The sequence below is a fragment of the Macrosteles quadrilineatus genome, unplaced genomic scaffold, assembly GCF_028750875.1.
Source record: "Macrosteles quadrilineatus isolate MER2022 unplaced genomic scaffold, UCM_ALF_1.0 Scaffold_2__2_contigs__length_208266976, whole genome shotgun sequence".
Lineage (NCBI taxonomy): Eukaryota > Metazoa > Arthropoda > Insecta > Hemiptera > Cicadellidae > Macrosteles > Macrosteles quadrilineatus.
The window spans coordinates 72,266,990-72,294,236 of NW_026542595.1; the positions used below are offsets into that span (position 1 = coordinate 72,266,990).

Sequence of the window (27,247 nt, forward strand, 5' to 3'; positions counted from 1 at the left end):
CAAACGAAGACAATTCCCCATAAAGGTTGCGTTCTGCATGACCATCAACAAGGCGCAGGGCCAAACGATTGATCGAGTTGGTGTGTACTTGCCTGAACCAGTATTTAGTCACGGTCAGTTGTACGTCGCCTTATCGAGAGGGAAATCTTTCGATACTGTAAAAGTAGAAACTAAATCAAAAGGTGGACGAACAGCAAACATTGTTTGGAAGGAAGTATTATAAAAGTCGTAATATTAATAAAGATTACCAGATGGATGGAACTACTCCTGAGAATATGCGTAGGCCTACATGCAATTCTACCGACAGAGATGTCTTTTTTACAAGAAATATTGTTGTTAATAAAACATTCTTAATAAAGCCTCATTCACGCTGTGTTACATATGAGTTAACAAATGTACGTGCTTTCTCTGTAGGTGCTTTAAGGAAGTGTGTGGATATTGTTCTGGATTAATTGATTTTCAAAACGGAAAAAAATACATCGGGACGATTTTCTCTGTGTTATATGGAATGTGTTATACTTTAATTTGGTCATAAGGCGAAATTAATCCAGCAGCCCTATAAGAGTTTCATTAAAGTTGTACCGCCCTTATTAGGTTTAGTATTTTATTTTTTTATTATTAATTTCAATGCTGCGGAGCAGCACGGGTCATCTAGTATGAATATTATATACAACCTAAAATAATACAATCTTATTTTAGCATACTTTCTACATACATACTTGACATTGGCAGACTTCGATGTTGTCATGCATTGCCACTTTGCGCCAATGTCAGGGTGCACACGGCTGCAGTATCGCAGAAGTTGCTGCAGTTCCAAGCCAAGTACTGTCCGGGTCAAGTTGGCGTCCGGAGTCACATGTTGTTTCAGGACGTTGTGCCGGTAAATCCACTCTTTGATGCACGAGGGTCCTGTCATTGACGCCACGGAGGATGTCCTTCAGCCACTTCCATGTATTCTCGATGGTCTGCGTGTGCACCCTGAATGGACGTTGACCCTGCAACTGCTCCAGCATTGGACCTACAAACAGGTGGTCTTTCAAGACATCTTTCATCGAACCTTCCCTCTTGCACCCAAAATGGGTCCTGTTCCCGGGGAGAGTCCAAAAAGTTGGTGCTATGGTTGACAGCGCCATGACCTGCAAATACTTCACCGACCCTGTTGTAGGCCCGCCATAGATCGCTGCAGATGTACGTCTCTGGGTCGATGTATTGCTGCATCATGGGCAGCAGCGTGTCGGCTGTACGGTCAGGGACTTGAACGAACAGCTATGCCACCAAAGACCCAGACGTCGCGTCTTCTCGCTCATTGGCCACTAGTCTGCCTCTATGATTCTTTCGCCGGAACAGGCGAGTACCGTCAATTTTGACAACATCCTGTGGTCCTCTCAACATCTGAAATGAAAAATATAAATTATTAAAACAAAAGTGTTTACCTAACTTATTCCTAAGACATTCCAAGATAAGGGACCATTGTAATGCTTAGTTTCGGCTACTTCATTTTAATGTATCAGTTAGACAAACAGAGCAGTAGACAGACACCACATCAGTAAAGTGTAATGGTATATTATACTTAGATAAATGGGTCAGTACTAGTGCATGCATATGGTTATAATGTTGAAAGTTAATATCAAACTGAAAGGAATTTTAAGTAGAACTTGTTACCAATTGATATGAACCATATTATGAATATAACCATGCGCCATTACACATATAGTTATTTTCTTTACCTATATCTGTATTTGATACAAAACACTTTGAGATACATCTAAATCAAAACAGAAAAGATTAGTTAACATTTTTCACTTAGGGATTTCATAACATTTCTTTCAATCTAACAATTGCCTAACCCTACCTCATATGCATGCCAGGCTGCCTTATGGGTGACGTCCCGAAGAAATCCATACCAATAATGGACTGTCTCGAGGCTGACGTTAGCAAGCAGTTGAAACGCTTGAAATAAATATAGAACAAACTTTGTAGATGATGTTTGGTCAACGTACCTGAGGAGAGCAAGATTGGGTGTGTAATAAGAAGTAACTCATTAAATATATAACCTAAATTGTTGTTAAATGTTGTTTAACTATACTCTGACATTACTTAACCTGGAGATTTTTTTTACAAATGAACTTCGAAATTAGTTAAATTAAAGCATTATTTTAATTAATTCACCTGTTGCTTTTGATGTTCGAATCAACCACAAGAAAGAAATTTGGATGACGAACCCACAGCCATTTTCTACATCATTGCACCTGAGGAAAAATGTATTTTAAATATTACACATTTAATAATTAAAATAAGGTAAATTAATATTTGGTTGTAATAAGTCATACAATCAACAATGCCAATTCTCTACCAGTTTTGATTATTAAAATTAAAATAAACAATTGTTTTTATCAAAGCAATACATACATTCATTTATACTGGACTCTCTTTCAATTTTATGTTAATTATGTTATTTATTTTTAAAAAGAATACTATATTCCTATTATCAACAGTAGGCCTTCCTAAAGTTGTAGATGAGAGTGTTTTGCGTGGGGCTGAACCTCTTTCTACATCCTCGGCAGCAGTATCGCCACCCAACTCCTTTGTTGGGCTCGGACCAGGTAGACATAGGTGGGGCAGCGTCCCCACAAGTAGGGCACAGCATTTCGGCACCCCTCCTAGGAATTACCCCCGTAGCCCGATTGCAAGTATTTTGACGATTGCAATGCATGTTATATGATGTTAAAAGCAATAAAGACATTTCATTTCATTTCATTCATTTCAGCACAGAGAATTTCCAGTCCTCGCTGGTTCGCCCGCCGTCCTTTTCCCAAGTAGGAACCTGTTATTTCAATTTTTTTACTAACGGTGGAGTTCATGCAAAAGCAGTCTAAAACGTTGTTATGAAATATAAGGCAAAAATATGTTTTTCCACCAATAGGATAGAAAAATAACATAGACAGAAGATGACGAAAAACATAACAAAACGAAGGTGACAAGTAACAAATTAATATCTGTTAGGTCTGTTGTAATATGAATATTATGTAAAACCTAGAAAAAAGATTACACAACACTAAAAAAGCGCATAACATATACCAACATATTAAACATTTAACAAGAATATATGAAATACTCTCAACAACCTAACAACTACTTAAGAAAATCAACAAAGAAGATGAAATATTGTAACTTATTAAATAACAAGGACAGAAGCTGAAGAAAAACATAACAATACAAAGGTAACAGGTAACAAATTAATATCTGTTAGGCCTGCAATATGAATATTATATACAACCTAAAATAATACAATCTTATTTTAGCATACTTTCTACATACATACTTGACATTGGCAGACTTCGATGTTGTCATGCATTGCCACTTTGCGCCAATGTCAGGGTGCACACGGCAGCAGTCTCGCAGAAGTTGCTGCAGTTCCAAGCCAAGTACTGTCCGGGTCAAGTTGGCGTCCGGAGTCACATGTTGTTTCAGGACGTTGTGCCGGTAAATCCACTCTTTGATGCACGAGGGTCCTGTCATTGACGCCACGGAGGATGTCCTTCAGCCACTTCCATGTATTCTCGATGGTCTGCGTGTGCACCCTGAATGGACGTTGACCCTGCAACTGCTCCAGCATTGGACCTACAAACAGGTGGTCAAGACATCTTTCATCGAACCTTCCCTCTTGCACCCAAAATGGGTCCTGTTCCCGGGGAGAGTCCAAAAAGTTGGTGCTATGGTTGACAGCGCCATGACCTGCAAATACTTCACCGACCCTGTTGTAGGCCCGCCATAGATCGCTGCAGATGTACGTCTCTGGGTCGATGTATTGCTGCATCATGGGCAGCAGCGTGTCGGCTGTACGGTCAGGGACTTGAACAGCTATGCCACCAAAGACCCAGACGTCGCGTCGTCTCGGTGTCTCGGTCTTTGGCCACTAGTCTGCCTCTATGATTCTTTCGCCGGAACAGGCGAGTCTCGTCGATTTCGACAACATAGTGTGGTCCTCCCAACATCTGAAATGAAAAATGTAAATTATTAACACAAAAGTGTTTGCCTTACTTATTTCTAAGACATTTCAAGATAAGGGACCATTGTAATGCTTAGTTTCGGCTACTTCATTTTAATGTATCAGTTAGACAAACAGAGCAGTAGACAGACACCACCTCAGTAAAGTGTAACGGTATATTATACTTAGATAGATGGGTCAGTACTAGTGCATGCATATGGTTATAATGTTGAAAGTTAATATCAAACTGAAAGGAATTTTAAGTAGAACTTGTTACCAATTGATATGTACCATAATTTGAACATAACCATGCGCCATTACACATATAGTTATTTTCTTTACCTATATCTCTGTATTTGATACAATACACTTTGAGATACATCTCAATCAAAACAGAAAAGATTAGTTAACATTTTTCACTTAGGGATTTCATAACATTTCTTTCAATCTAACAATTGCCTAACCCTACCTCATATGCATGCCAGGCTGCCTTATGGGTGACGTCCCGAAGAAATCCATACCAATAATGGACGGTCTCGAGGCTGACGTTAGCAAGCAGTTGAAACGCTTGAAATAAATGTAGAACAAACTTTGTAGATGATGTTTGGTCAACGTACCTGAGGAGAGCAAGATTGGGTGTGTAATAAGAAGTAACTCATTAAATATATAACCTAAATTTATTTTAAATGTTGTTTAACTATACTCTGACATTACTTAACCTGGCGATTTTTTTTACAAATGAACTTCGAAATTAGTTGAATTAAAGTGTTAGTTTAATTAATTCACCTGTTGCTTTTGATGTTCGCATCAACTACAAGAAAGAGATTCGGATGACGAACCCGTAGCAATTTTCTACATCATTGTACCTGAGGAAAAATGTATTGTATATATTACACATTTAATAATTAAAATAAGGTCAATTAATATTTGGTTGTAATAAGTCATACAATCAACAATGCCAATTTTCTACCAGTTTTGATTATTAAAATTAAAATAAACAATTATTTTTATCAAAGCAATACATACATTCATTTATACTGGACTCTCTTTCAATTTTATATTAATTATGTTATTTATTTTTTTAAAGAATACTATATTCCTATTATCAACAGTACGCCTTCCTAAAGTTGTAGATGAGAGTATTTGGCGTCGGGCTGAACCTCTTTCTACATCCTCGTCAGCAGTATCACCACCCAATTCCTTTGTTGGGCTCGGACCAGGTAGACATAGGTGGGGCAGCGTCCGCACAAGTAGGGCACAGCATTTCGGCACCCCTCCTAGGAATTACCCCCGTAGCACAGAGCATTTCCAGTCCTCGCTGTTTCGCCCGCCGTCCTTTTTCCAAGTAGGAACCTGTTATTTCAATCTTTTTTACTAACGGTGGAGTTCATGCAAAAGCAGTCTAAAACGTTGTTATGAAAAATAAGGCAAAAAGATGTTTTCCTACCAATAAAATAGAAAAAAAAAACATAGTCAAAAGATGATGAAAAACATAACAAAACAAAGGTGACAGGTAAAAAATTAATATCTGTTAGGTCTGTTGTAATATGAATATTATGTAAAACCTAAAAAAAAGATTACACAACACCAAAAAAGCACATAACATATTCGATAATATGAAACATGTAACAAGAATATAAAATACTCTCAACAACCTAACAACTACCTAAGAAAATCAACAAAGAAGATGAAATATTGTAACTTATTAAATAACATAGACAGAAGCTGAAGAAAAACATAACAAAACAAAGGTAACAGGTAACAAATTAATATCTGTTTGGTCTGCAATATGAATATTATATACAACCTAAAATAATACAATCTTATATTAGCATACTTCTCTACATACATACGTGACATTGGCAGACTTCGATGTTGTCATGTATTTTCACTTTGCGCCAATGCCAGGGTGCACACGGCTGCAGTCTCGCAGAAGTTGCTGCCATCGATATATAACCACAATGGATCGCGCGCTCGCTGAGTAGCAGCTGTGCGGTCCGGCTACAGACAGCTCCCCCCACCACTTTCCGGGCATACTTGCAGCGCCGTCATTTAATGCAATGTTATTTTACACTTGAATAACACCTACAGCACATGTGATTACATCATTTAACATTAGTTATCTATATTTTACAGTATTAACTGTTTATTGTGTAGGTTTAATTGATTTTATTTGTTGAAAATAATAAATATATTTTGATAAAAACTCCAGTAATGTAAAACAGTTTTTGGAACAGTTTAGCTTACTAAATCATAAGAACAGAGGAAATAGGAACAAGTAAAGACAAGAGTATATATTTATAATTTAATTTTTACACTCAATTCATGAAAATACATTTCTTAATAAAACAATATTATAAAGAAACAACACAACTACACAAGGACACGCGTACTAAACAACATCAAACGTTGCTAAACAAAACAAGTTTTGTCAACTTTTGCCTGATGCCTACCTTTGCATTTACAGCTGCTAAGGTTGCTTCCTTTGCTTTACTAAAACAAAGTATCTTAAAAAACAAGTTTCCTATTGATTTCACTAATTTAATTTCATGGGTATCCTCCCCAAACTCCACGTTAGATATGTGGCTTTTGAAAACATTCCCTGCTAATGTTCTGCAGGCTTCCAAAATGATTAAGTGTGTGTTAGGATTATTTGTAGCTAACATATATTTGTTGTTCATAATCTTAACGACATTAAGAACATCTGGGGAAGCTCTAATTAACTTCCCTCTTGACACAAAAACTGTAAAATTAGTAAAGCCACTTAAATTGTTGTCATCAGCTGTCAACAGCTTTACACATTCATCACATTTTATTTTAGTAACTAACTTCCTTACAATAAAACCACATATGTAATACAGAATGTTATCTTTGTAGTATGAGCCTGAGGACAACATACTTTGGTAATTGCAAATTTCTAGCAATTCACTGTCCTCATTAGATATGTCAACGCCTTCATCTGCCTCAACAAAGCTCATGATAGAAGTTTGTATAACATTGTCATATTGTAAACAGTTTGCTTTATTTGAAGACTGTACACTATTCCTAAACATAAGTTTTCTCAAGGCCAATTGGAACTGTTTTACATTGGGATTGTTGTCATGTCCTCCCCGTGACCTTATGCAAGAAAATAACAGCTCCAAATGGTCTTGAGAAAACTTATACGTTAAGATGTACTTAAAATTTAAGTCATCTAATAACCTACTGGCTAAAATTCTTATGGAACAAATGTTAGTCATGAACCCTAGAGCAAAGGTTTTTCTAGGATGCTGTAAAATTGTAAGATTTTCAATTTTCAAAGTCTGTAAATATTCTAAGCACTCGTTCAACATTTCTAAATCGCGTATGAGATTTTCTTTTTTAATTGGCTGTTTTAAGTGTTTCCCGAAAGGATCTCTGCTGTTAAAATAATCAAACAATCTGTTTATAACTCGAATGAATTTGACTGTTCCTTTAGCACCAACAAAATCAGGATTGTGTACAGTCATCAAAAAATCAATTGCATCAGCAACACCTTCACTAAGTGTTTGTGCAGCTAGCTTTACGTTCATCTTGTTGTTCCGATAGTGTATATGCTTATCTGATACACTATTTGCAAATTTTAAACCTTCCTTTTTCTGCAAATCGTTTAACCTTTGAATGTATTTAAAATCTACAACTCCATCTAGACTACTTAAGGTGCCTTTATCAGCTAAGGTATTGCGAGCCAACTTAAGCATATGGCAAGCATCTAACATTACACACACTTTTAAGTCAACTTTATTAACGTTTATTTTGAAAAAAGGTTTATCAGGTAGATTGCAGCCTAATTTCTTGACTGCAGTTAGATTTGTACTTGTCCCATCAAATGTAACATTGTGAACAGTGACTCCATTTTCATAAAGTTTTACAATACACATTTTAATCAATTTTGACAAGGCCTCTGAACCTATTTTATCTATAAAAAAATACCCTACTGCACATTTGAAGTGTCCCTTTAGTGAGACAATTTGAAAAACTAATGACTCACTCGCCAGTGTTTCGTGTTCATCCAACGCAAACTCATTACCCAAACTTACATATCCAATATTTTTACCTTCCTTATGGTCATACATAACCTGTTTCCTGATGCTCATTGCATCAAATACTAAATTGACATGTTTGATGTGTGGTTGTTTTTGGACATTTTCCTTTAAATATTTAAAAACCTCTTCTAAAAACCCTGGAGAACAATTAAATGCGGATAGCCATCTTCGTATGGTTGATGGGTTGGGTAGCAAAAATCCATTACTTCTTAGATATTTATAAGCCTTAGGGCTGTAAAAATAAACTGTTAATGCAAATTCCTTCATCCTCTCAGAGTAAACCGTCTTAAATATACTTTGTTTGCTGTTTTTAAGAGAATGTACGATTAATTCTAAGGGAAAGCCGGAAAACTTATCTTCTAACACCTCTATTAACCTTTCAGGGGCATTGAGCTTTTTCTTAAATACTAAGATCATATCTTTCATTGATTTAATTTTTTCATCTCTTCTTTTTAACCTCTGCTGGAGAATTTTTATTTTCCGTCTCAGAAGAACTTTTGTTGGGGACTTAAATGACAGCTGAAATCAATAAACAATATAATAACAAATGTCACTTTAAGATCACCAGTTTTCTTAGTTTTGTGCAGGGTACAGAAAAACCTTTGACTACAAAAACCCAGTAGCTGTAATTGTATCTGAGGTTTATGTTTTATAGACTGTGTCTAGACTATATTATAACCGATAGTGGTGCCTTTAAAATGAATATACTTATTTCTAATATTTATCGGAAAGTAAATAAAAGAAACGTCTTATAACACTTACAACATATATTTACGCTTATACTGTTACTAACAAGACGGTAAAAAGAGGGTAAGTGGTGATTGTTTTCGATTGGAGTGTCCGTAAATTTAGTAACACGTACAATGCTGATCAAGAAGTTATCAAATATTTATATTCCATCAAAAATTTAAAAAAGTATTTTACAAAAAACCGGTGACAGTTCAACAAATTAATGGCTAAGAATATAAGACTAATGAGATATGTAGGCCTACCTTGTCTTTTTCAACAGTTGTTTTCTTTGTTGGAGATGACTCTTCGTAAACTGTCATATTGTTGTCAACTGAATCATCATAGACAAGGGTAGAGGAAGTTGCAGACGAATCTCCGGCCTGCTGTTGATTAAAATCTTCCTGCTGTTGATTAGAATCGTCCTGCAAACAACGTAATAATGAAATAAATTTCAGGGGAGAGTAGTCTATATTATAACAGTATTCTACTTGTTGGTAGCCTAACTGGCTGTTATTTATTTTTCTTACTAACAAATTTGAGACTATAACATTATAGTAGTTAGTAATAGTTATGACTATAACTTAATTCAGTAATTCAACGACATCTTACCTGCGATCTGAATAGAGTACGTCTTTTTTTCTGTTTAGGTGCCAAATGTGTAGGAAAATCAAAAATTGTGGGAACGGCATTTCTTTTTAATTTTCTGTTGAGCCCTCCTACTTCGAAATCTTCATCAACAAAATGCTTACTGCATACAACGGCGGTGTTTGAAGGTTTATAGTTTAGCCTTTTTGTTGCTAAAACCCAGCGTTTTCGTAGGTCTTCATCCTTTGGATACCTGCAATTAAAATTTTGTATTAATTTAGAATGAGATATTTCGAAATACTGTAAAGCTTTAAGAAAGACTACCATTGTCTTTTACGTGGTCTTACATATGTAAATGTTATAACGATAATGCTCGCCTGCACTATATTTGAATAACAAACAAATTTAAATTACTCTTAAACACTTACCTGTGGAACGAAATTGGACTGTTCTTGCTTCTTCTGCTTGTGCAATTGAATGCAGAACACGATTCTGGCATGATCAAACTACATCACATCGAAGAATTACTACAACGGAAACATTAAACCACGCACATCCGCTGTACTGCTATACTGACAGTAGTGGCAGTGCACGTGGTTGCCCGGAAAGTGGTGGGGGGTGTCTGACAGCGCCGGACCGCGTTTCGGCTCAAGCAACACATGCAGCGCGCGATCCATGTTTGTTATATATCGATGGTTGCTGCAGTTCCAAGCCAAGTACTGTCCGGTTCAAGTTGGCGTCCGGAGTCACATGTTGTTTCAGGACGTTGTGCCGGTAAATCCACTCTATGATGCACGAGGGTCCTGTCATTGACGCCACGGAGGATGTCCTTCAGCCACTTCCATGTATTCTCGATGGTCTGCGTGTGCACCCTGAATGGACGTTGACCCTGCAACTGCTACAGCATTGGACCTACAAACAGGTGGTCAAGACATCTTTCATCGAACCTTCCCTCTGGCACCCAAAATGGGTCCTGTTCCCGGGGAGAGTCCAAAAAGTTGGTGCTATGGTTGACAGCGCCATGACCTGCAAATACTTCACCGACCCTGTTGTAGGCCCGCCATAGATCGCTGCAGATGTACGTCTCTGGGTCGATGTATTGCTGCATCATGGGCAGCAGCGTGTCGGCTGTACGGTCAGGGACTTGAACAGCTATGCCACCAAAGACCCAGACGTCGCGTCGTCTCGGTCTTTGGCCACTAGTCTGCCTCTATGATTCTTTTGCCGGAACAGGTGAGTCTCGTCGATTTCGACAACATCGTGTGGTCCTCCCAACATCTGAAATAAAAAAAAAAATATAAATTATTAACACAAAAGTGTTTACATAACTTATTCCTAAGACATTCCAAGATAAGGGACCATTGTAATGCTTAGTTTCGGCTACTTCATTTTAATGTATTAGTTAGACAAACAGAGCAACAGACAGACACCACCTCAGTAAAGTGTATTAGTATATTATACTTTGATAGATCGGTCAGTACTAGTGCATGCATATGGTTTTAATGTTAAATGTTAATATCAAACTGTAGGGAAGCCTAAGTAGAACTCGTTACCATTTTGCTATGTACCAAAATTTACATATAACCATGAAGCATTACACATATAGTTATTTTCTTTACCTATATCTGTATTGATACAATACACTTTGAGATACACCTAAAACAAAACAGAAAAAATTAGTTAACATTTTTCACTTAGTGATTTTATAACGTTTCTTTTCAATCTAACAATGGCCTAACCCTACCTCATGTGCATGCCCGGCTGCCTTATGGGTGACGTCCCGAAGAAATCCATACCAATAATGGACGGTCTCGAGGCTGACGTTAGCAAGCAGTTGAAACGCTTGAAATAAATATTGAACAAACGTTGTAGATGGTGTTTGGTCAACGTACCTGAGGAGAGCAAGATTGGGTGTGTAATAAGAGGTAACTCATTAAATATATAACCTACTAAATTGTTTTTAAATGTTGTTTAACTATACTCTGACATTACTTAACCTGGCGAAGTTTTTTACAAATGAACTTCGAAACAATTTAAATTAAAGTAAACTAGTCAATTAATATTTGGTTGTAAATAAGTCATACAATTAACAATGCTAATTCTCTACCAGTTTTGATTATAAAAATTAAAATAAACAATAGTTTTATCAAAGCAATACATACGTTCATTTATACTGGACTCTCTTTCAATTTTATATTAATTATATTATTTATTTTTAAAAAGAATACTATATTACTATTATCAACAGTAGGCCTACCTAAAGTTGTAGATGAGAGTTTTTTGCGTGGGGCTGAACCTCTTTCTACATCCTCGGCAGCAGTATCGCCACCCAATTCCTTTGTTGGGCTCGGACCAGGTAGACATAGGTGGGGCAGCGTCCCCACAAGTAGGGCACAGCATTTCGGCACCCCTCCTAGGAATTACCCCCGTAGCACAGAGATTTTCCAGTTCTCGCTGTTTCGCCCGCCGTCCTTCGCCCAAGTAGGAACCTGTTATTTTAATTTTTTTACTAACGGTAGAGTTTATGCAAATGCAGTCTAAAACGTTGTTATGAAATATAAGGCAAAAAGATGTTTTGTTAAAACGGTTACTTTCAAATCTCCATTGACAAAGTGTACCACCCTGACCGCAGGACATTTCGCAACAAGAGTAAGAAATAATGGTACTTTCCTGTTAAAGGGAACATTCATTATTATCGATGATTTGTTCGATATATCGATATTAACAAATTGAAACATATCAGCTGACAACTACGATAAATATTGTTCAGTATATAAAACTGGGTACTTTCCTGTTAAAGGGAACAACATTCATTATTATCGATGATTTTTTTCGATGTATCGATATTTTTGTTTTCCGATCATATCTATTACAAATTGACAACAACAACTAACTGATCTTGTTTGTTTAGGCTAAAATAGTCTATATGGATTAAGAAATGAAACTGTTCTAAGCTAACCTAACATAACCAACCAAACTTGCTGTACCATTTAAAACTTCCGTTTGGGTTTGGTAATAGAAAAGGCAAGTTAAACACGGAATTTTTAAATGTTACAGCAAGTTTGGTTAGTTATGTTAGGTTATTTTTTTAGAACAGTTTCATATACTGAACAATATTTATCGTAGTTGTCAGCTGATATGTTTCAATTTGTTAATATCGATATATCGAAAAAAATCATCGATAATAATGAATGTTCCCTTTAAGAGGAATGTACCTAAAACTGTTCTAAAAAAATAACCTAACATAACTAACCAAACTTGCTGTAACATTTAAAAATGCCGTGTTTAACTTGCCTTTTCTATTATCAAACCCAAACGGAAGTTTTAAATGGTACAGCAAGTTTGGTTGGTTATGTTAGGTTAGCTTAGACCAGTTTCATTTCTTAATCCATATAGACTATTTTAGCCTAAACAAGATCAGTTAGTTGTTGTTGTCAATTTGTAATAGATCTGATCGGAGACAAAAATATCGATATATCGAAAAAAATCATCGATAATAATGAATGTTCCCTTTGACAGGAAAGTACCGAAATGATAATACGTTTTTGGCCCTTATCCCATGCTAGTAGTATTAACATATTTTAGAAAGTTACATATAAAACAATTTTAAGTAATGTTTACTTCCGGACCTAAAACGTTACCTATTTGTTTATGTTTATGATCCATACCGAGTCTTTTGTAATATTCGTGAGTGCTAGTAATCTATATTCTATATTATTAATACACAACAAGAAACCAGTACGTGAACATTTGCGAACAATGATACTCTTTTCTTTTAAGATTGTGTCGTAATATTGTTGTAAATATTTTACTTGTAATGGAAACGTGATCTCCAAACGGTTACTGATCTAGTTGAATTTATATTTTTTCATTTAAATTTGGATTGGCGTAGTTATTTCAACAAGAATATATATTTCTAACAGTATGCGTTGAATATATCTACTGTTATATACGTATGTGTATGGCTTTATAAATGGATTCAATTCAGTATGTCCCAATTGGACTGGACTGGAGTAGAACTAGCTCTAGCGGTGTACTCAGAGCTTTTGGTGTAGTATAATTGATTTGGTTCTGGCTTGGCCTCGGGTTTGGAAGTTTTGGAGGCGGAAGGTCACTGTCTTCCCCGCTGCTTGAATCGCTGAAGAGTCGCATGCTTGGTTTTTTATCCTGCGCCCTCTTCCAGCGTCAGACTCATTGCAAGAGCCCAAGTCTGAGGTACTCTGCGCCTGCCTTTCTTTCAGAAGGGCAGTCGGCAATTCATCACACGATGTTAGAACTCTAGTTCGCCACTTCTCCCATGATGCATTTGGCGGTTTGTTTGTTACCAACGCCTTTCTGACGCTTATAGTGTTGTCCGGCCAAACGCATTCCAACTCCCCGTTCTCATTTGTCTCCATCCACATTTTAAGTATCGTGGCCACCCCAGCCGTGTCCACAAACTCTACTACATATATTTTTTAAATCTTTCTCCATTTCGACACCTGGTTTAGTGAAGAATGACTTGAAGCTCTGAGTACACCGCTGGAGTTTATCCAGTTTATCGCAGGAAGTACGATAGTCAAATGAGCTCACACAGATAATTAATACGTTTAATAACTGGATGTCTCCCACCATCTACAAAGATATGAAAACATCGAAACCTAATCGATAGCGACCTCTATTCACATCTCTTTCCTTATCAATAACAATAAACTTACTCCTTCCCTGTTCCCATACTCTTTTGCATTGTCTTTAAACTTTTCAAAGCCCATGTCAGATGCAACATGATCTTTATATATGTGAAACAAATTTCGTTCATCTTGTTTGAAAACAATTAAGAAATTTGTATTGTCCCTAACAAGTTGTTTTGGAACGAAACTTTACGTTTGACATATGTAAAACACATCCAAATGCTTGTGACGCCCCATTAAAAAGTAGTTTTTTATATTACTTTATGATTAACAGGCTACGTCATCAAAAATCACAACAGAATTGGTTTTTTATATCGTTTGGAAACGGTATTTGATCATTGTCTGAAAAAGGATAATAGCCTATTTCCTCTACGTTCTCTAGAACACAGCCAAGAAATTTGTATTTATCTTGGTATAGAGATTTAGAAAATATATTAATGTTTTCAAAATATAATCCTCTTGGAGAAAACAATAGATTCAATAGCAAATTTGTTTTACCACAACCAGATGGACCGCATATAACACATCGAATTGAATCTGGCAATAAATCCCTGTGTTTGTTTTTCTTATTTTATGAACTATTAAATATTTTGTTTGAGGAATTTCATACTAACTGATTTTTATCGATCCAACTGTCGTGTGATTTATCAAAACCCAACCAACGGACCAACAACTTATTCCCACTTCTCCTAATTACCCTCTCTATTAATTAAGTGTTGTTGACTTTTGTTTTGCTCAACTCTTGTTGGTAAAACCCACCTTTCAACACTTCTCCGTTTGTGTCATGCAATAAATATGTCACCGGATTTGTTGGCTGTACTCTGTATACTGTAAATATTTCATTACCCCACCTAGGCACATAGCCTTTAGTGAACTCTTTAGGCAGCCTGCTGATTCTTACACGATCACCTATTTGGTATTTCTCTTTAAGTTTATATATTTTACGATCTATAATAATCCTTATATATAATACGTGAAGGCGATTTCTACAAAACACTACTCCTCCGTTAATAATGGACGGATTTTTACAAACGACATGTCAAAATATAGTATTTTTTGTGTATTCGCCCCCTTTCACCAATTCCTGTAGTAAAAATCCTCGGGCTTTGCCCCACAGGCCATCAAAGTTGGAATTTCTCCCATAAGATTAACATGGGGGGATCTAAATATTTAATTGGAAACTTTTTCTCCACTTATATGAGAGAACGGCTGGGCGTAGAAACTTGGAAGAGGTGTCAAAAGAAAGGTCTTGGTCTGTAGATGAGTTATCAAAAGAAAAACTAAGCAAAATCCCTTAGGACTCTGCCCCAGAAGCCTTTAAAGATCCCTCCACAGAGTTGTTTACATTTTGGCCATGTGAATAATACTTTTTAATGAAACAGCTGTTCATTTTTAAATTGTATTTCAAACATTTCAAACAACACACATTTATTGGGAGTACTTGCTGAATTCCACCAAATAAGTATTTGCGATGTTATTTTCTGATTTTAAAATTGATTTTCTTTTTTATCATGCCATGTTTTGCAATACACCGTTCCATTACGAAATCACTGGAAAATCCTTTTATCACAGCAATTCTTAAATTATTTCTTATTGAACTACCATTTTATATCTAATGTACGGGTTGGTGTCTGCCCTTTTCACCACTTTCGCCTACATTTTATCATATTATTCTACGCATATCAAATATTTATGTAGAAATATCTGCTCTTATCGTGTATAAAAAAATCCAAGCATAGAAACCTTCCCTAAAATGGTACCCACCTTGACAAATTATTTGCACCTGCCTATATTACGAACTTTGGCGCACTGGGTTGGTAACATTATTGAAAATAACAAGACATTTTGGCTGTAATATATGGTACAAAGAGAAAATACTAGCTATTTAAGCAGCTACTGTCATGACAGAAAGGTCATATTCCTTAAACTAGAACACATAATCCTGTATAAGATACGTTGATTAACAATATGTAAACGTCAATATATACGTAACAGCCAATTTACAGTATTTTTGTTTTTTTTTAATGTCCCATTGCTATGCCATTTGCATTATTTGTTGCCAATGAAGCCGCAAGACCTTACGAACTAGGAGGTCCTTAACAGTTCAAGAATAAAAGCCAACTTCACTTCAAGTATTCCACTACACCTAACATTCCGTAGATAGATTACATTGAAAACTTTATGTTATCGATAAGGCTGAGACAACTAACTGACATCCCCCATGTCAAGGAATTCCAGCTTTAACAGTAACCCCACAATCAATTTCTCAAAACTATAGGCCTACTAGAGGGTTTATTTATTGACACAGAAGTAGGATATGAACTGACGCGACGTGACAAAGGAAAAATCAAACTTACACTGTAACGGATATACCTTTCTTTGAAGTTAGAATATGTCTTCCCAAAAATATTTTCCTTTGAAATAAAAGCACATTACACTGATGAAATCATGGAAGTGTTTAGCTACAAAAGATCCTCCAATATTATTTTAATACTACTTAAAGGTTCTTCCAAAGGAAGAGATGCCATATTACATACTAATAATAACTCCGATGACGTACGGTACGGGGAATACTTTATTCATTCAACCAAATTTGACAACTAACGCTATTAATATCATTATTGTTTTTACATGTATTACTCTTTAAACAACTAAATGTTAAAAATATGTATATTTCACCCAATTTATCGCAGTCAGATGAATTAACGGAAGCCTTGAAAGTAACCGTCGATTTCGACGGGTTTCACCTAGTTTTTAATAAAACTTTTTTTTCATTTGATTCATTAACATCAACAGGCTTTAGCCCGGTTGTCCTATGTACTGTGTTGTTATAATTGTTAGTAAGCGTTGGGAGCAGATCCAACCATTTGTAAGCTTACCATCACCTTGTAAGCTAAATAACCTCCACATTTTATTTTTTAATGTGCGGTTAAACCTTTCAATAATAGAAGCTTTTTTAATTGAAAGTGTAAAATAATGATTGATATTGAATTTATTGAACAGAGCTTTTACCTTATAATTAAACCATTTCTTACCCTGGTCTGTCTGAAAATGGTTCATTGGAAACGATTTCAATATTGGTTCAAGATATTTCACCTGCAGTTTTTGATTTCAAAGGAACTGCAATTGCAAATTTAGTGAAACAATTAATCACAGTCATTATATATTTGAATCCTTTATTCACTTTTGAATAAGGAATCATTTCCATCAAATCTGCTTGATATAAATCAGAAACACCTTTAAGCTCAACATACCTTCTTGGATAATTTACGTGGATAATTTACGAGCCCCTGTTTGTGGAGCTCACTGGCAATAAGTGCTCTTATCTTGCTCATTGGGAAAGGAATAAGGATTATTTGAGGAAAACAAAAACTTAGATAACAATCAATAATTTATTAACATGTTTAAAAGTTCACAATTAGGATTTTTTTTTTCATGTTCAACATTCGGCACATCCGAATCATTCCAATCATCAAGTGTTAAGCCACACGACATGCAAGTCGTGGCATCATGTTCCCCTACATAGTAAAACCCTGATTCAATTAGTTCGTCAACAGTTGGTTTGACCTTGGGCCAATTAACAAATGTGTCCCACAACATCTGTTTGATCTCTTTTACATACATAGCGTATTTAACAAAATGGTTTACATCAAAATCTATCTGTTTGTTCATTTTACAATTAGGATTCTGAATTTTATGGAGAAAATTAATATGTTTCAAGGTTAGTTTTGTGTTGCTTGATTGCCAACCGCAACCGCAACACAAAACAAAACACTATCGAACAATTTGGTTTGATAATATCCCGATCTTAGTCAATCTTTTTTTGTAAAGTTAAATACATTACAACAAGGAGTTTCGCTGTTTGTCTCTGAAGATGAGGACATATTCCTGCACAAAACAAAAAACAATTATGGTATCAATCAATTTTACATTTACAAAAGTAACAATCCCTCCGTTTAGGATTGAAGTTGCCAGACAAGATGTTTTCCCACCAACAGGATGTCAGTATCATGGTCTGCAGTATGATTGTGGAAATTAAATAAATAGAAAACAGTTAACTTATTTAATTTGTCACAAATGATAACGTTCAAACAAGTTATAATATCGAAACATGTATTGCATTATTAAATTACGAGTCTAACATAACAGTAAACCCCATACGACAGATTATACAGATTACAGTACTACAAATATTTACACTAATGATTAAATACCTTCAATGTTTTCTTGAACTCTCCCCTCAACCATGGTGAACTGGAACATTCCGTATCTGTCGGCACAAAAAACCGATTGATAATACCTATCGATATTTCGATTGTTTCAATCGATGCACCCTTTGATTAGGAAATGAACAATGTGTATATGGTACGAAAATACTTATATCCCGTATGAACCCTTTAACCACTACCATTTATTGTCCCAAGTGAAGAGGTAAATTAATCTTATTTCCTTAAAACTTGGATTTTAAAACACAACCGTTGATTATAAGTGCTAACTGAAGAGGTTGGTTTATTTGCACTAGCCTACAACCAGAACTTTTAAACACCACCGTTGATTATAGGTGCTAACTGTAGTGGTTAGTTTATCTTTGCTAGCGATTTTTGACTGGCGTGAGCCGCCATCTTGAATAAATACTGAGACTGGTAAACTACCTAATAATGGCCACTAAGATAGGCATATTCTACATTTGAATAGATGAAAGGTTAATGCACAATTCTAACCTAGATTGAAAACATTTATCCTCCCTTGAAGGAATTCTTCGGCGGTATTATCGTGAGGGTCAACTTGCATCGGCCAAAATCGTCTTGTCATCTTCCATCGGCAAAAGTCGTCTTGTCATCTTCCATCGGCAAAAGTCGTCTTGTCATCTTCCATCGGCAAAAGTCGTCTTGTCATCTTCCGACACTGATGTGGAGATCTTCTTTTTTTATTAAATGCAGATTGAACTTAAAGGGTGTGGGACAGTCCGTGAACCGATGGTGAAATTGAAGACTGAACTTAACGGTTACTTTCAAATCTCCATTGACAAAGTGTACCACCCTGACCGCAGGACATTTCGCCAAAAGAGTAAGAAATAATAATACGTTGTCGTCCCTTATCCCATGCTAATAGTATTAACATATTTTAGAAAGTTACATATAAAACAATGTTAAGTAATGTTTACTTCCGGACCTAAAACGTTATTTGTTTATGTTTATGATCCATACCGAGTATTTTGTAATATTCGTGAGTGCTAGTAATCTATATTCTATATTAATAATACACAACAAGTAACCAGTACGTGAACATTTGCGAACAATGATACTCTTTTCTTTTAAGATTGTGTCGTAATAGTGTTGTAAATATTTTCCTTGTAATGGAAACGTGATCTCCAAACGGTTACTGATCTAGTTGAATTTATATTTTTTCATTTAAATTTGGATTGGCGTAGTTATTCTAACAAGAATATATATTTCTAACAGTATGCGTTGAATATATCTACAATGAAAACGAGGGATTATATAAAAATAACATAGACAGAAGATGATGAAAAACATAACAAAACAAAGGTGACAGGTAACAAAATAATATCTGTTAGGTCTGCAATATAAATATTATATAAAACCTAAAATAACACAATCTTATATTAGCATTCTTCTCTACATACATACGTGACATTGGCAGACTTCGATGTTGTCATGCATTGCCACTTTGCGCCAATGCCAGGGTGCACAAGGCTGCAGTCTCGCAGAAGTTGCTGCAGTTCCAAGCCAAGTACTGTCCGGGTCAAGTTGGCGTCCGGAGTCACATGTTGTTTCAGGACGTTGTGCCGGTATATCCACTCTTTGATGCACGAGGGTCCTGTCATTGACGCCACGGAGGATGTCCTTCAGCCACTTCCATGTATTCTCGATGGTCTGCGTGTGCACCCTGAATGGACGTTGACCCTGCAACTGCTCCAGCATTGGACCTACAAACTGGTGGTCTTTCAAGACATCTTTCATCGAACCTTCCCTCTTGCACCCAAAATGGGTCCTGTTCCCGGGGAGAGTCCAAAAAGTTGGTGCTATGGTTGACAGCGCCATGACCTGCAAATACTTCACCGACCCTGTTGTAGGCCCGCCATAGATCGCTGCAGATGTACGTCTCTGGGTCGATGTATTGCTGCATCATGGGCAGCAGCGTGTCGGCTGTACGGTCAGGGACTTGAACAGCTATGCCACCAAAGACCCAGAGGTCGCGTCGTCTCGCCCATTGGCCACTAGTCTGCCTCTATGATTCTTTTGCCGGAACAGGCGAGTCTCGTCGATTTCGACAACATCGTGTGGTCCTCCCAACATCTGAAATGAAAAATATAAATTATTAAAACAAAAGTGTTTACCTAACTTATTCCTAAGACATTCCAAGATAAGGGACCATTGTAATGCTTAGTTTCGGCTACTTCATTTTAATGTATCAGTTAGACAAACAGAGCAGTAGACAGACACCACCTCAGTAAAGTGTAATGGTATATTATACTTAGATAAATGGGTCAGTACTAGTGCATGCATATGGTTATATTGTTGAAAGTTAATATCAAACTGAAAGGAATTTTAAGTAGAACTTGTTACCAATTGATATGTACCATAATTTGAATATAACCATGCGCCATTCCACATATATTTATTTTCTTTACCTATATCTGTATTTGATACAAAACACTTTGAGATACATCTAAATCAAAACAGAAAAGATTAGTTAACATTTTTCACTTAGTGATTTTATAACATTTCTTTCAATCTGCCAATTGCCTAACCCTACCTCATATGCATGCCAGGCTGCCTTATGGGTGACGTCCCGAAGAAATCCATACCAATAATGGACGGTCTCGAGGCTGACGTTAGCAAGCAGTTGAAACGCTTGAAATAAATATAGAACAAACTTTGTAGATGATGTTTGGTCAACAGTTTGTGTATTCATTGACATACCTGAGGAGAGCAAGATTGGGTGTGTAATAAGAAGTAACTCATAAAATATATAACCTAAATTGTTTTTAAATGTTGTTTAACTATACTCGTGACATTACTTAACCTGGCGATTTTTTTTACAAATGAACTTCGAAATTAGTTAAATTAAAGCGTTATTTTAATTAATTCACCTGTTGATTTTGATGTTCGCATCAACAACAAGAAAGAAATTTGAATGACAAACCCGCAGCCATTTTCTACATCATTGCACCTGAGGAAAAATGTATTGTAAATATTACACATTTAATAATTAAAATAAGGTCAATTAATATTTGGTTGTAATAAGTCATACAAGCAACAATGCCAATTCTCTACCAGTTTTGATTATTAAAATTAAAATAAACAATTGTTTTTATCAAAGCAATACATACATTCATTTATACTGGACTCTCTTTCAATTTTATATTAATTATGTTATTTATTTAAAAAAAAGAATACAGGGTGATTCAAAAAGGACTTTACAACTTTGGAAATTCATATAAATCTTATTAAACAAGGCACAGAGCTGGTTTTGGTGTTGTTTTAAAGGAAAACACTTCAAGTTTTTTTACCTTAAACTAAAGATATTCTATGTGACTTCCGTTGGATTTGGGGAAAATATTATTTAGGTATGAAAAAATAGTGAAAACCGTTAAACATTTGAGAGAAATTTACAAAATTTTGAAAGTAGGGCGTTTTTTGACGGTGAAGGAGTGCGATACACCCACTTCTAGATGTGCTAGGGAGTTGAAGTTTCGCACACTTGTAGTTCTTGGTCCCAAACCACCCATAAAATTCCAAAAAGTCGCATTTTCAAATTTTAACCCCCCCCCCCAAAAATCCAAAATGGCGGACCTCTGAAAACGACAAAACACGTTTTTTTCAAATGGCTATAGCTCGAAAACGGTGAGAGCTAGAAAAGATTTGAGGAAAAAATGTAGGTTCGGAATTAAATTCCCTACAAGCACGTAATATGCATTTTTCGAAAATCGCACTCCTTCGCCGTCAAAAAACGCCCTACTTTCAAAATTTTGTAAATTTCTCTCAAATTTTTACGGGTTTTCACTATTTTTTCATACCTAAATAATTATTTTCCCCAAATCCAACGGAAGTCACATAGAACATCTTTAGTTAAGGGTAAAAAAACTTGAAGTGTTTTCCTTTAAAACAACACCAAAATCAGCTCTGTACCTTGTTTAATAAGATTTATATGAAATTTTAAAGTTGTAAAGTCTTTTTTGAATCGCCCTGTACTATATTCCTATTATCAACAGCAGGCCTTCCTAAAGTTGTAGATGAGAGTGTTTTGCGTGGGGCTGAACCTCTTTCTACATCCTCGGCTGCAGTATCGCCACCCAATTCCTTTGTTGGGCTCGGACCAGGTAGACATAGGTGGGGCAGCGTCCCCACAAGTAGGGCAAAGCATTTCGGCACCCCTCCTAGGAATTACCCTCGTAGCACAGAGCATTTCCAGTCCTCGCTGGTTCGCCCGCCGTTCTTCGCCAAAGTAGGAACCTGTTATTTCATTTTTTTTACTAACGGTGGAGTTCATGGAAAAGCAGTCTAAAGCGTTGTTATGAAATATAAGGCAAAAAGATGTTTTCCCACCAATAGGATAGAAAAATAACATAGACCATGTAAACATAATACAACAATTCAATTATTTCAATTCAATCATAAAAGAAAATTATTTGAATAACAAATATTAACTTACTTACAATATTCCAGACAGGTGGTGTTGCTAGTTTTTACAGGTATTGCCACTAGTTAGGCATCCAGATGTAAGCTGAGTGTTTTATTTGAATGAAGATGATGAAAAACATAACAAAACGAAGGTGACAGGTAACAAATTAATATCCGTTAGGTCTGTTGTAATATGAATATTATGTAAAACCTAAAAAAAGATCACACAACACCAAAAAAGCGCATAACATATTTCAACATATTAAACATGTAACAAGAATATATAAAATACTCTCAACAACCTAACAACTACATAAGAAAATCAACAAAGAAGATGAAATATTGTAACTTATTAAATAACATGGACAGAAGCTGAAGAAAAACATAACAAAACAAAGGTAACAGGTAACAAATTAATATCTGTTAGGTCTGCAATATGAATATTATATACAACCTAAAATAATACAATCTTTTATTAGCATACCGTCAACCGGGGCTACTTTATAAAAATTTTTTTGAATAACTGTAATAACTTTTTTATTTATAATGGTATATATATATATTTTATATCAAATTGTCTGGATTTGCATGAGCTATTGAGCTATGTAGTAAAAAAAAATTAATTGCTTATGTACAATAAAAAAAAAAAAAAATGTAGGCCTACCTGTAAAAAGTAGCCCCGGGTTCGGGGCTACTTTATTACAGTCACTTGGGATACCAATAACTCCAAGATGGTTAGTCTTAGGGGTTACTTTATAACATGCATTTGAAAGCTGGGGCTATTTGGAACAGTTTGGTGGAAATTGCATTTTTCTATCTCTATTACTTTAGAAGTTACAGCAAATTGGAAAAACCGTTGCGCGGGGAACTTTGTACACCATAAGGGTTTTGTAAAGTATATATATATAAATGAAGGAAAGTATATAGAGCTGTAATGATGCATGCAGTGAGTTACCAAAGAGTTTAACTTAACTAAAAAAAAATAATAATTAGCTCTAAATTACCTGTGTTTTTTTTGTCTTGTCCGGGAAAATTGGCTCCAGAAGCAAGGGTCGCCATGCCCTTTCAGATAAAAATCTGCTGTAGCTGTAAGTAGTCTGTTACTTATTCTATTTTTTCTAGTCCTTCAAACTTGTGTGGAAAACTTAACAGACCTCTTCTATTAAGTTTGGGCTCATTCAGCACTGCCACAATATCAGCAAATGGCATGTTCAGGTCTTCATCGAGTAGTTCCGGCCAGTGGAAAACATTAACAGTTCCCGGCACTTTTCGAAGGAACCGTACGTCACAAGCATTTGGTAATGGGTCCCCATATGTCAACAAAATTTCACCAACATACATTTTTTTCTTATGTTTAGTTTCATATGAAACTATAACCCACGCTTTAGGTTTGATTTTCTGCTCCAAAGTTTCTTTTGTGTCGAAGTTTATCGGGACAAATTCATCGTTTTTTTCTGTAGCATCATACTCCCAATCTGAATCTATTTCTTCTTCTGCTATTGCTGATTTCAAAACTGAATCAGACTCTGTATTTTCTTTTTTATCTTCTTCGTTCCTTCTTTCACGTTTGCTCTACCGGTACCAGTACCACGAGGCCTGCCAACCTTTTTTGAAGTGTCGGAACTTTTTCGAAGTGTTGGGACAAGACCTTTTACTAAAGGTACAGAAGTGTCTGGTCGTGATGATGATGGCTGATCTAGAGGTATTATATCTGTGCACTCATTTCTTCTAGATCAACAGACTCCAAATCTGAATCTGTGTGTTTTTCTTTTTTAATACCACCAGTATTCTTTTTTGGTTTTTGTACCGGTACTTTTTTTCTGCCAAGAGGTCTTTCAACTCTTTTCTTTGAAATGTCTCGAAGAGATGAAGATGGTTCGTTTAAGTCTAAGAAATCATTCGATGTAACACTAACACCTGCTGGAACGTCTATCAGTTTCTTCCTAGGTTTGCGGACTGGAGTGGAGTGCCGCAAATCTTTCAAAAAGTCGATCATAGTAGCAGACACATTCGGTGATAGTGTTGCCGGGTTAGCGTCAGGTAGTTTTTTCAAGACCTGGTCCATATTAAATGGCCTTATGCCTGTTGTTGCAAAACCCGAGCGGATTGTCTTACTTAAGGTAGGTTCCATTTTTTTGAGCATTTTTTTAGCAACCCCGGGAATTGGTCCTTAGGCAAACTTGTCAAGGATTTCCCTTCTCTTGACTTCCACTCTAGTAGGACAGTTCGCCATACTCGCTTCATAGGTGCAAAAACAGCTACATCTAGCGGCTGCGTTAGATGAGTGCTATTTTTCGGCAAACAAACAAAGTGAATATCATATTCCTCACACTTTTTTATGACATCGGGGCAAAAGTGCGAGCTCAAGTTGTCCCCAATCAACATCTTGATTCCCTCACGGGATTCAGCCCATGGCAGGACAATTGTTGTGAACCATTCATGGAAGGTTTCTTCGTCGAACCATCCACTCTTTGTGGAGTTGTATCGAGCATACTTTGGACCATTTTTAGTCCAAGTTGACCACTTATGCTGACCTTTGTATACCACATAGACTGGTAAGTCGTCTCCCCCGTCAGTTACTGCAAACATCACTGAAAAAGCTGTTTTGGTAAAATTTATTATACGTTCAGCTCTTTTAACTTTGCGTCTATATATCATTTTGCTACATTTAGGATCATCGCTGAAGTTGGTTTCATCATAATTAACGATGTTTCCTGGTGGAATGTTAGGAACAACTTTGCCCAGATTCTTAAAGTATTCTTCGATTACATCCCGAGATACGGCTGCTCGGGTTTTTTTTATGTTTGTGCAGTTACGAGCCTTCAAAGTGGCACTATTTCTCTTTAAAAAAGAACTCACCCAGTCAGGTCCTGGTCTTGTACCGTTTTTAAAGCAGGGAACTTCTCGGCCAATTGAGTTGAGGTAGGCTTCAATGATACACTGGAGTTGAAATCCAGATACTGGAAACCCCCAATCACCCACAGTTGCTAAATTTTCACACAGCATGACCTCTTCTTCACGTGTAAATACTGTTGGGTGGCCAGGAGTGCGCAGAGTTACTTGTGCCGGTACAGTAATTGGATGTGGTGGCGGGTTCCTGTTTTGGTCTTGATTTTGAGGTTGGCTTTCAGGTATTTGTCCATCGTTCTGGTGGCAGTAATTGAATAAAGTCATATGCGATATATTGTATTTTACGGCTGCCTTTCGTAAACTTAACTTTTTAGTTTTCACATCATTCACTGCTGCTTGCAATGTCTGTAAACTAAAGTTTCTGTAAGGGCGTGCACCCAGTTTTCTTTTGTAAGTTCGTACCATGTTTTTAACACTACTATCAATAACGTACCACTAATTTTAAATATACTAACAACTGTTCACTACTAGCAGATACACTACCAACTGTTCACTACTAGCAGATACACTACCAACTGTTCACTACTAGTACGAGTGGTACAAGTCAAAGGGGTATTCTTGTGCTACAGTTAAATGGTAAGCTTGTGCAAACACATCAAGAAGCAACCTGAAACAAAGTAAACCAGTTAGGGACTGAGTGACAAGAGCAAGGAACACATCAAGCAGCAACCTCTCACAAGTTAAACATGTATTGAGGGGGTTATAATTGATTAGGTGGTAAAAGCAAGCAGGATGGGGCATGAAAAAATTAAAATAAGCAGTGTACAAAGTTACCCCGGGTTTTAACAATTTGTGTACCTTTTTCAAAAAAAAATTTTTTTTATTAATGATAATTTTTTTTTTTGTAACATATTTGGTATTTTTAGAGTCCCAGAAAGTGGGGTAACAACATATAAAAGTTACATCTTATGATCATTTATGCACTTAGCTGTGCATGCGAAAGTTTGGGTACAATTTTTTTCCCCCGAAAAAAAGTACCTTCAGTTTTTAATTTTTAATTTTTAAATCCTAAACAATAATATGTTGGGATATTTTTTTTTCAAAAAGAATATAAGTTTACCTTTATTTTAATATGCTACACTTAAAAAAATAATAAAAATTACGGGAATTATGATTTTTTAAGTAGTTTTTTGAAAGTTTGTACTAAGTAGCCCCATGTACAAAGTAGCCGGTACTGCTCTACATACATACGTAACATTGGCAGACTTCGATGTTGTCATGCATGAGCTAGGGGGCCTGGGGGTGGAGCCCCCATCGAGCCAAATGCGAGTTGCTATTATACGCTTTCTCCTCAGCACACCCCTAGGAATCGGAAGAAAATTGTTAACGTAAGAATAGGTCGATATACACATCAAATTAAAGGTCTTCACTTTTAGATTACGAAGCCGTAAATTCAAGCTCAAAAGAATGCCTGAGTAAAAAATGGCAGTCGTTCAAAGATTCAAAATGGCGGATTCAAGAAATCTTTGAACATCTGCCATTTTGTGCAGGATCAACCTTTTGAAGTGCGGTTTGCGGCATTTTATTCTACTAAAAAAGACCTTTAATTTGATGTGACCTATGCATATTGACCTATGCTTCCATTTAAGATTCTCTTCTGACTCCTTGTGGGACGTCCCCCTAAAGAGTTATTGAGTCACTGAATATGTGTTA

The 27,247-nt window shown here is 36.1% G+C and overlaps 1 protein-coding gene across 1 annotated transcript; it reads right to left on the bottom strand.

The window, feature by feature from the left end:
* Nucleotides 1–24,799: 24,799 nt before the first annotated feature.
* LOC128984421 (jerky protein homolog-like) lies at nucleotides 24,800–25,858 on the bottom strand. Its single transcript, XM_054403741.1, has one exon. The coding sequence runs from the start codon at nucleotides 25,856–25,858 to the stop codon at nucleotides 24,800–24,802; it is 1,059 nt and encodes a 352-aa protein (XP_054259716.1).
* Nucleotides 25,859–27,247: the final 1,389 nt, after the last annotated feature.

Coding starts and splice junctions, on each gene's coding strand:
- LOC128984421 (XM_054403741.1), bottom strand. CDS start 25,858: ATGACTTTATTCAATTACTGCCACCAGAACGATGGACAAATACCTGAA.